The 11,636-nt window shown below is 46.0% G+C and overlaps 1 protein-coding gene across 1 annotated transcript; it reads right to left on the bottom strand.

The window, feature by feature from the left end:
• Positions 1–9,851: 9,851 nt before the first annotated feature.
• Positions 9,852–10,441, bottom strand: LOC125758225 (uncharacterized). The gene is made up of 2 exons (XM_049415192.1): positions 10,342–10,441; positions 9,852–10,177 (listed from the first exon to the last, which is right to left on the bottom strand). The coding sequence occupies exons 1-2, from the start codon at positions 10,439–10,441 to the stop codon at positions 9,852–9,854; spliced, it is 426 nt and encodes a 141-aa protein (XP_049271149.1).
• Between the last annotated feature and the right edge of the window lie 1,195 nt (positions 10,442–11,636).

Here is an 11,636-nt window from a genome sequence, read left to right as displayed (position 1 = left end):
TCCTCCCTCCAGAGGAGGGTAGAACCATGTTCAGCCCTGGTTAATCTCTCTGCCTTTTCATTTACCCTTCCCTCATTTTGTACATTAGTGTAATAAGATCTTAAAGGGAGAAGCAATAGTTTACATTCTCGTTGACAACATATCAAATCGAGTGTAGAACACCGCCATATCAAGTTGAACCCATTGGAACCCATTAACATCACATATTACAACAAAGTGTTGACACTCATTACTAAACGTTTACAATCGTGTGCGCAAGAACACGACGGTAACTCACTTCGATAGCCTACTTCCTGAAGTCTCAATACGCGCAATATCACTCACACGCGTACGCAGGTAAGTTGTAGGGTATTACTTATAAGTTATAACTTAACGAAGAACCTAACAAGTGCTCACATCAATCTACAAAAGACGTACCACTGAAAGACTCGAACTTATAATTTGGTCACTGTTATTAACTTTTCATTTCAACAGCATTACCCATATACCTTTTTTTCCGAAAAACGTGGCTGTGCCTCTCCGCATTGCATATTTGCCCAACTAATGGGAGCGGAGCACCGGTCGTGGTTCCAGTGAAGTCTAAGTGCTCAGCTACGCATGCTGGTATCTTGCGCAAGGTTTCATCAATACGATCGCGTCAACGTTTTCCTTGCCGTAAAATGAGCAAAATGCACTCGTGCCCATTGATTGCAAAAGAACGGCTGCACCACTATTAGCTTGGCAAATAGCCTCGCAAGTAACCTCGATTTACAGCTCAAAAAACAAAACAAAACAAAAAAACAAATCGGTTCTTATTTCGAAACACCGTCCGAACCAAATGACGTTTAGTTTCACTTACAGTAAAAAGCCTATCTCACATATACAGGACATTTGCATGCTACTTCCACCTACAGGACCAGAAAGCTTTTATCTCTAGGCGTCCAGACTGTCGGTGGGTGTGATGCAATTTAGATTACTCTGTCAGAAAGTACTTTTACCCTGGTCTTCTTGTCGACTGGGCCTCACTTTTCTACGCGAACTAGGACCGGAGTTTTTCTTTGAAAGTTGTTCTTTCTTTCTATCACATTGCATATACAGGCTAATACAACTAAGATTTAAAGTAATACCTAACGCACATCTGCGTGACAATAAACAACGCGATTTTAGGATTGGTTGAAACGGAAGCTCTTCGATGTATTTTTTTAAATTCCTACGGTCAAGCATAAGCGCTAAAGTTAATGCGGCGGGATACCGATTTTCACGCTATTATTGTTGAACTGCACCTGTGTATTTATATAGTTCAGGAGATGTCGGTGCTTTGGTATAACACCGGCTACTCATTCACACAGATAATTCTGATAAATGTGATAAGTCTATAGTGTACTATTGATGAATCACTGATAATGTAAAGCCATGCCGCCTATACAGCCCGTAAACACTGCAACGTAAACTTGAAAAAGTTCCTATTTGCGATTGCGTGAACTGAGCATTAAGGATGGTCAGTTATCGCGAGATTTCTCATATCGCTAGCCAGTAATCGCAATACCACCCATCGCACTGTCAAAAGCAAACCCATTGCAATAGTGCCGATAGTCTTCTTCGCGCTACGGTACACACAAATATCAAACTCTTCGCACAAACAGGCAAAACCACTTCCACCTAAAGCAGGCGGCCCATGGTCATGCGATGATTTCGGTCGAGGGTCGACCACGCGTAACACATCTTGCCCCCGAGACCGACGAATCACCGAGATGCGGCGTGCCGGGGGCCGCAGGATCGGACTCGACGGGCCTCTCTCCTCCGTAGGGTTGTCGTCCAGCGGCGCGTCGCTGTAATTACGGTCCACGCACCGGTGGCGTCGGGTGAAGGACCCCGCGACCACCACCTGCTGCCACCCTCACCCCCCTAACTCCGCGGACCCCGTCCTCGTCTCCTCCTGGAAGCTGGCCGTCTCTGAAAGAAACCCTTTCCCTCTGTCCCGCGGCCCTCGTTTATTTCCTTCTCCTCCTCCTAACTGCACATCGACCTGCATTGCGTGATAAGCAGACGCTGCTGTGTGCCGAGGCTCGGATGGGCGCCCAGAGTTGCTTTGTTGACTATTATAGCACACAATATAAGCGCGGAGTTACTTATTGCATGAACCTATAAGTGCGGAATCCCTATCGTTAAGTACACACAGATGAAAGGCTGATAGGAGACGGCTAATTGACGCCTTAATGACTGTTTGCCAACTTTCCGCGTTAATGTTATCAGAGAATGACTGATGATCCTTGTTCAAGAGAAATCACTAAATAAAGAAGCACTTGCTTTGATTATATTGAACATTTTTTTGCTTTTATAAACATGAAAGAACATTGCGGTCACTAAGTAAACGATTGAGTGTTGTTTGTTTGTTTGTTTGTTTGTGTGCGTGCGTGCGTGCGTGCGCCGGTCGTTACGTTCAGAAGTCCTGATTACACGATGCTATACTGTAGCCTAATCTGCGCTTATACGCCTATTAGCTCCCTTGATGATGATAAAACTTTTCTGACAGTTTTTGTTTCACAACTTGTACCGTCTACTAATGAACTCTGCGACATCCATGCGGCGTAGATCTCTTTTCTCTGACTGTACGCGATACTTTAAACGTGAGATATAAGACACATCACTCTATATAATGGTCACTTTAGCTCCCCTGGCAGTGTAAAGTTCTCGGAGCTGTCTCGCATTGCCCGGTACTTTACTGCCGGGGCGGCTGTAATGAGGCATTCGTGTCCGGAAAACAAAGAGCGCCCCTCGAGACAGGCGTCGCTCAAATCTGCCAGGCAACAATTTAGTCAGGAGAAGAGGGGGAAATGATCTGATGCCGCGCGGACCCATCTGACTTGGGGTTTCCACTCACTAGCCTCTCTTTGTGCCCTTTCCCCTTTAACCTTTCCCAGCCGTACGAATGCATGCGGAGGCCTCAGAGGGTGCGCCTGCGAATTCAGTTTGCGCAGTCAGGGTTGCTGGCCTACTGGGTTCCGCCGAAACGATTTCATCGATGGTTGATGCTATGGCCGTCACGTCCCCCGCCGTGACCACGCACGTCGCGTCTTGTCTGGCCGTGTGGCCTTACCGAACGCATTCGTTGAGCAAGGGAATGCGAAGCGGCCTAAACATGGCGCCTCTAATTGCCCACTGTCGGAAAGGTATACGGCTCTCCCTAGAGCTGCTGCCAACGCCTTCTTTCTTGACAGCGATCGCTTCGCGTGCAGTCCAGACGTCATGCTTGGAAGGCGCAAGGGGCTGCCGATTCCAAGGCCGTTCTAATCAGGGTTCGTTCATCGGGGAGCGCTCGATGCAGGAGAACGGCTCGTATAGCTACACCGGAAGCAATGGAGACGAATACGGGAGCCATGTCGCATAAGCGGATCTTCACCGACTGTAGTTTCTCTATACAAATACCACGTCGTATACAAGACATACTGCCCATATGGTTTGTCAATGCAGCAGAATTTAAAGCTTGAGGCGGTCACGTGTAGTCTCGTGCGGACGCAGGTAAAATGTGTAATTTCGGACGCTTTTGATTACAGGCGCAGCATGTTCACCGCATCGCGATGCACTCAGCAAATGATTTCACAACTAGCGCTGGGAGTCTGCGTTGCTCAGCTCGGACCTGGAGCACCAACTCTGGGTCGTCCAGCGAGCCGAGGAAGCCGCCAAGGGCCAGCAACCCTTGGCCCAAGCCTAGGCGGGGTCCAGGCCCATCTCACGAATTCGCAGTGCACTCAAAGTTATTTGATCTGATCTGATTCCAGAGAACTTTTCAAGCGAGCAATTATTTTTATGAGACCTGGTTCGCTGAGGTAACCGAGAATGCGCGAGTGCTTTCGAATGCGTGTCACTTAATGGCACTTTTTCTACATGATATTTTCATCATAGTCATCACCACTACGGCGTAAGTGAAAGCAGGTTAGTCACTGTGCTTTTTTTACTATTTCGTTCCCACGATACGTATGGTGCGCGGATATGATCGAACTTGAACAACCGCGCGTAGTCGCGAAAACTAGCTCAGGAAAAGCAGAGCGACAATGAATGCAGAATTAGTGTTCGTTCTAACTACATTCAGTAGGCCTCCAATTTTCTGCACGCAAGCTTTACGCGGAGGCATCAGGGTGTCCCGCTTTCCGCGTTTCTTTTCTTTCTTTCTTTCTTTCTTTCTTTCTTTCTTTCTTTCTTTCTTTCTTTCTTTCTTTCTTTCTTTCTTTCTTTCTTTCTTTCTTTCTTTCTTTCTTTCTTTCTTTCTTTCTTTCTTTCTTTCTTTCTTTCTTTCTTTCTTTCTTTCTTGATAGCGTTTATAAAACACTTCCCGCCACATCTCGCGTATACGATTAGAAATATCGACCGCTGCTTCGTGCATAAAGTAAAAGGGCCGCACAAACTATAACGAATGCTAAGTGAGGAAACCCTTAACCGTTCGGTTCCTAAATTGAACCACTCTACCATTCTCGTCTTCAGCGAGAGCGAGAAGATTAATTTAATTGAACGAGTCAGGTTTCGAAGGAAATGATACTCAAAAACATGCACAAGCACGCACACTTCCTTTATCGATATACGTTCCTTAGTCAGCTTTTAACCTCCCGCTTTCTATCAACAGACGAAAAACCGAGAAAACTGCCGCAACTGGATGCAGGAAGCAGATTACTGGGTATATTTAGCGACGATCAAGCGCTGTTAAACCGATAACCGAAACCAGTGTGCTCAAGAATTCTCCTCACTGTCTATTATTTTTTCAGCAGAGTTAAGGTCCTTCTGTCCCGACGCTACATACATGGCCTCGTATGAATTCCTCCGCATACTCAGCCACTGCTGCCTGCTTCCAAACGGCGCGCCGCATGCAACATTCGCTATCGATCTAGACAAACATACAAACAATGAAAAAAGAAGTGCGCACCTGTGTACGACCATCGCGAGGAGTATATCGACCTTGAGCTATAGCGACCGACGACCCGCAAGGTGCACGCTTGTGTAGTTTCACACACGCTCACCCAAGTCTACGGCGACCCCGCAGCTGCACCTCCGTATATGTGAAAGAGGATGCCACATCCCACGGATTCAATATCGCCCCTGCGAAGCTATTTTAAGACGCCGGCCGCCAAAGAAACCGCTGGCAAAGAAAACAACAGAGAAGTTGTCACCTTAAAAAAAAAGGGAGGCGTTGTCTCGATCGGTTGTCGTCGTCGTCGCGGTGTTTCGACTGTGTTCGCAAGAAGGTCTCGAAACAAACAAAAAAAACTTGATCCATACTCTGCATTCCGTCACGTGCTTGCAAAGCCTAAACGCTCTTGCTTTCTTTTGACCCGTGCGCGTACACTGGGGTGCCACGCCACGCGCTGAAGAATATGTTACTCTATGCTGAAGGGGGCAGGAACGCGCAGGTACTACTGTAGTGTATATAAACGGGGACATCGCGCCTGGCGAGCGAGATCGACCATGCAACGTGCGCGTGTGAAAGTCTATAACGTGCGCGGGGTCACACAGGGGGCGCAATCAGATATGGCGGCGTGCGCCGCCGGTGGGTCGAAAGCGAGAGCCAGTCCGGCGAGGAGCCCTTCAAAAGAAAAAGATGGGGTCATATGCGCGGATGTGTATACACCGCCGTATTTGACTTACAGGAGGCGCGTGTTGAGTCCGAGATACTAAGCTTTGCATTGCAGCGTCTCGTTCAGACTGAGGGCTAACCCAGAAGCAACTTGAATGAGTAGTTTACGTAAATTAGTAGCCATGAATGAGGAGCTTACGGGGAAGCCGGGAAGGGCTGTAGAACGAAACATACGGGAAATAGTCGAGTAGGCAGTAGAGAGATTTAGAGTATAGGGTCCGTAGCGTTTGCGTTGTTTGGGTACGCATACGCTATTTTCGAAATATAACGTGCGCATCACAAGAGGTTAGCGTATGACGCATGCGCAGTAGAGGGAGACGCTTCGGGCAGCCTGTTATAAAGCTGATGATATGATCTAAGGACATCTCTCTCAGATCATAACCGGTATTTAAGAGACAATACTGCGGTAGAGAAGCGTGGTCAGCTATACGCCACACACATTTTTGTGGTGGTATGGTGCCTTCAGGTTCTACAGAAAAACAAAACAAAGAAGACCAGCAAGTGTGTACCCTCTAAACCCCCCCCCCCCCCCATCCACCTCTCTCTCTCTCTGCTTCTCTCTCTCACCGTACGACGGGTTTTTCCTCGGAGCAAACGGAACTGGAAATCCGAATCCGAGAATGGCTCAAGAACTGGAGACATATAGAGAAAGGCTTCCAGCTCTCACTGCGCGTGGTGAGCTGACCGGCTCAGAACTTTCTTAATGTTTATTTCCCCACACAAACGTCACGCTTTTTCCTATTCTTACTTAAAATTGTTCCTTCACTCGCGAGAGGACACGTCCAATCTTCACCGGTAGACGATGCGCCATCGATAGTCATTTTCTTTCTAGCTTTTCCCAGATTAGAAAGATGCCCACTGCTTCCCAGTCCACTTTGCAATCACTTTCGAACGGTGACGGAGTCCGACGTCATTGCCATTCTTCCCATTTTTTTTCCAGCTGTGCTTTAGTTACTTCATGAGTGACTGTTCTTCAGTTGTTTCTTCCACCGAAACTAACCGTTACTTCTTAAGATTTGAGGCACTGAGGATTATATCGAGAACGCCGTGGCGATATTTCTTTTTAGATCGACTCAGCTATACGCCTTGCCATGAAAATGGATTCTATCCGGCTTAGACTCCATACCACCAGTTGATGCAGCTCCGGCCCCTTATCAACATAACGTGTTTGTGTTTAAATAAATTTATTTGGGGAAAAGTTGATGTACATGTGTGACGCCGGCTACTTCGCTTAAATTAAATAGCCTTCGTCGTAAAGTTGTCAACAACCTCACAACTGGACATATAAACGCACGGACGAACATTCGCATACTAAGCGTCAGCACTGCGATACAATTATTCAGGCAACACGACAGTTCACACAGCATAAATGTTGAGACAACTCAAACCTGTGGACAGCGGGTATTTTGCGTTTGCGAACTTGGTCCCTGTTGATTGCCGAAATATTAAATACAACAGTATACACAGGCACGAATTTAATGCTTGTCGCCTATGAAAGCCAAAAATATATTTCTATCACTGGCGCAAGGTAGTACTCTGTCTCGAACTCACAAGCCGAGAATCGAACCCGCGTCCTCTAACTTAGCTGCGCGACACTTCACATGCGAAGTTACCACGGCGGGTCGGGACAACATGATGGAGGTTAATCCCATTGCGTGCTGGAAATTTTTTTCCAGTTTGCCACGTGCGTTTGTTAAGCACCTGGTATGGTAACCAAGTACGTACTTGGGGTACGAGCATACCGTGAGCTTTTTTTTCTGGATGAGTCCATTAAACTGGACAAATTCCTTTCTAATTGTTTAACGTCCGACATGTGGACATTGCCGATTTGCGATTGCTACATTGGGAAAAATCGCGCAATTTTGTGTTCAGAAACGCCGCTAATACTTCAAGGGACACTAAAGACAGGCCCGGGGGCTATGTCCCTCCTGAAATTTTGATGCAAGGGGGTGTGTGACCGAAAATAAATAATAAAAATAGCTGTTGTTCTCAAATAGTCATGGTTTTCAGCAAGTGCACCCCCCCCCCCCCCCCCACCTCGAAAAAAATTCTGGCTACGGGCCTGACAAAATGCAAATATTGAGTTGACGTGGATTGTAGCAATAGCGTTCCAGAAACCTCGTAGTTCTTGTTTCATGCCAAGGAAATGCTTATTTTGGAACACAATCACGTTTCAGGGTTCGCACACCGTTAGCACAATTCAAACCGCCCGCCACAGAGAACGGCCTTCTGAGGCGTTGATTGATTGAAAACTTTATTGGATTGATTGACTGAAAACTTTATTGGTAGCCATGCTCTACCGTTACTCGCTTTACTGTCCGATAGCTGGCGCTCCGCGCAGGGGCGGATCCAGGCGCTTGCTTTGGGGGGGGGGGGGCGGTTGTTTGTTGGGGGGGGGGGAGAGGGGGAGGGGGGCGTTGCCCAACTTTAAAACTTCACGTTAGTAACCAAATGCTCATTATTTTTGTTCTCAGTTGCATTGCTCAGTGCCATTTCATTATCTAAAATAATATCTCGTAGAAAACCACGTGCAGTTTTGAAAACAATTTATTGACATGGTGGGCATGGTCAAATCTTGTAATATCACAAAAACCTAAAAGTTTACGCAGGAATCTGAGTAATATCGGCGACAAATATGAACACAAGAGAGAATGCAAATCACGCAAGCAGCATTAACCAGCATAGAGCGGCGATTTGTACGTTTACACGAAGTCTCACCGAGCTTTGTACATAGGAAAGTAGAGCGACACTCATCATTCATGAGTCATACACAAGAAGTACAATGAGGTATCTAGAGTGATACAAAACAACTACAATAATGTTTACTAAAAGTAAACATAACTGCATTATACAGGGTTGATGGCAACTTTGAAGAAAACAATTCAAGGGTTTTTAAGGACTTTCAAGCACCTAACGAAGAATTTTCAAGGACTTCAAGCAACACTTGTTGAGATCGTAGAAAAAGGAAACACCAGCTTTTACAGCATGAAGCACATCCTTCATTGCACACAAGACAAAGTAGGAACATTTTCACAATTAATAGCTAACTAAAGGAATTCTCACCGTTCCTTTTCGCTCATATTTTTTACACTGTTTCCACGGGTTTCAGTGTTCTTCTGCTAAGTTGCTTAAACTGATTCACCTCACAATATGGATGTATTGCGTGAGCGCGTGTGCACATGACACATACACAAAATGTGCATTGCCAGCCTTAAAATGTTTTCAACTTATATGTATATAAGACATAATCGCCGCTAATATAACACAAAAACGCAGGAAAAAACACAAACATGACAACATGGGCAGCACTTGCAACTTATTTTGTGACATTTTAGGGGCAATTATGTCACATATAGCAAGTACCAACTAGGCGATGAACACGTTCACCTGTTGAGCATATATGCCCACACGCACACACATATGCAAAGGGGTCGGGCTCCCTTCACTCTCTACTGCCACAAAATAAAATCCTCGTCAACCCTCTGATCAAAAGTAGGCTCGTGCAAACATAACTTTCTAGGCTCAAAGTGAATGGCAATTAGTGTCGAATAATTTTGTAGTGATTTCATATAGTAGCGGGATTTGAATTGTAGTAGGATGCAAACTATATGTGGAAAAATAATTTAAGTTTTAAAATTTCTCATACGTAAGCAATATAAGACGATAATAAAAGGAATGACTGAAGTGCAGAAGTGTGGCTTCGCGCTGGGACGGATTTCCCCTGACAAGGTGGTTTTTCGGCACAGCAGTCCCGTGTTGCAGTGAAACCATCTTTAAAGCGGGTTTACATGTGTTAGAATATGTCTGTTCGTTATTTTTAAATACTTTCAAATTCTAAATTAATGTCATAGCGAATTGGAACCGTGTAATATGAGCTCGATTATTGGCACAGAGCTATCCAAAATGCAATTGCTAAAAATTGGCTCAACAAAAGTGTATTGACAAAATTCAAGGACATTTAGGGACCTACAAGAATTTAAGAGTTTTCAAGGCCTTAAAAGTGCTATTTCAAAATTCCAGGGTTTCAAGGGTTTCAAGGACAGCTACGACCCCTGTAGCATAAGAAAAGGCGGCAATCTTAACCAACAAAACAAAAGTCGGAAAGAAACATGTGCAGCAGAAAAACGATATTTACACACGAATGAATGTGTATATTCGTGATAAAAAGGTTCACAGGTTTGTTACAAAAGCATGCGGGGTTGGCATCTTCGGCAATTAAGCTTGTAAAGACTCAAACTATGGAGGCTGGTTAAATCACAAGCTCTAACCTCCGCTGTCCGCTACATTTGGTTGCGAACCGCTCAATCACTTTACTCGTGTCAATGGTAATGTCCCTATGAGCATGTAATAATGCCAGCCCAGTCAAACGCTCTTCACCCATTTGAGAGCGCATCCACGTCTTCAGACGTCGTAAAGCAGAAAAAGACCTTTCGGCACTGGCCACACTTACGGGTAGAGTGGCCAGTATCTGAAGAAATGTGTGAATTAAAGGAAAGATTTCCCTGCGCACGTGTCCAGTGCTCCCGCAGCGGTAGTGGGAACTTCCCTTCCGTCTTCGGCCTCGCGCATCCATTTCTGTCGCCATAAACCTAGCTCAGCTTCAGCCATCTTTGCTGTCGTTGACACATTTGTGCCCATGAAAGCGGAATAGCGCCGAGAAATGTTTGCGAGATACTTTTTGTCGTCCTCTTTTGTGGCGTGACTTTGGGACGGCAAAAAAAGAAAAAGTTCGTAGGCACTTTCCGCCTCAACAGTGAATCGCGATTTTAAGTCAGTCAACACATTGTCCAGTAATGGAGCGTAGACTGCCGTCCTATAGTAGCTCTCTACATCAGGCATAGGGGCGTTGCATCTGTACGTCTGTCTTTTAGTAATGCGTGGCGACCGAATCTCTGTTTCCAGTTCATCTGCCAGGACGACGGCGTCCTTGTAGAGTTGCGAAAATGTTTCGGCAGAGTCCACTCTTCGCTTATCAAGAACAGCCATGGTGTCCACCAATGCGTTCTTGGCCGTTCGGACGTCAATACACTGTCTCTGGAAGAGACGACTGAGCGGAAGCGTATGGGCCAGCATGTCGGCCAAGCAGATAATAGTAACCAGGAATTCGCCGTCTTTTATGGCGGCAAGGAGCGTTTTAGCTTTCGCCGAACTGTGCATTTCAGTCCAAGTGGAGATGCTCTCCAAAGCCTTGGCCACGCTCCCAAGCGAATCACGAAATCTCATAACGCCGTCGTGCCTCTCAATCCATCTCGTTTCGCAAAGACCTTTCAGTTGACCACCAAGGATGGTTTTCAAAACAATATTTCGTTTCGGTGACGCTGTAAAAAAGAAATCACCTCTTTCATAACACCAACAGCATTTCTAATGGACTGTAGCCTTGATGATTTTGACAGCGACAAGTTTAGTGCGTGGTTGAAGCAAGGACAGTGCACAGCATTGGGTGCCGAGCGTTTAATTTCAGATACAGCGCCACAAATCTGAGAGACCATGACGCTGCAGCCATCGGTACCTATACCAACGCACTTTTCGAGATCAACTCCTAATGCCTTCAGTGCCTTAATAACTTGTTGCCCGAGCGTTATTCCTGTCACAACGGGCTCACTTATGCCAGAGCCAACAGCCGTGCTACCAATATCACTACGAATGTCTACGACTGTACGAAGTCTTCTCGAATGACGTTGTTGTGGACATATCGCAGAACAAGACACAATTGTGACATATGAGCAACGTCAGTAGTTTCATCAAACATAACACTGTACATGCCGGATTCTTGTACCTGTTGAATTATCATAGAAAGCACTTCTTCCGCACAGCACGTGATTAGTTCATTCTGGGTTGTCTTGCTTATATATGTTGCCCGAGATGACGCATTGGCGAGATGCCTCTCGAGTTCCTTGTCACCACTGGAGACCCGAAAGCGCAATAGTTCACGAAAGTTTCCCTCGTTAGCGACTGGTGAAGCCTCTTGTGAGTTGTCGAGAAGCGAGCCATCGTCTCTATGTCCACGAAGCGGTATGCCTTGACGCCCTAGAAA

The sequence above is a fragment of the Rhipicephalus sanguineus genome, chromosome 4, assembly GCF_013339695.2.
Source record: "Rhipicephalus sanguineus isolate Rsan-2018 chromosome 4, BIME_Rsan_1.4, whole genome shotgun sequence".
Taxonomy (NCBI): Eukaryota; Metazoa; Arthropoda; class Arachnida; order Ixodida; family Ixodidae; genus Rhipicephalus; species Rhipicephalus sanguineus.
This window is presented reverse-complemented; position numbering and strand designations above follow the sequence as displayed.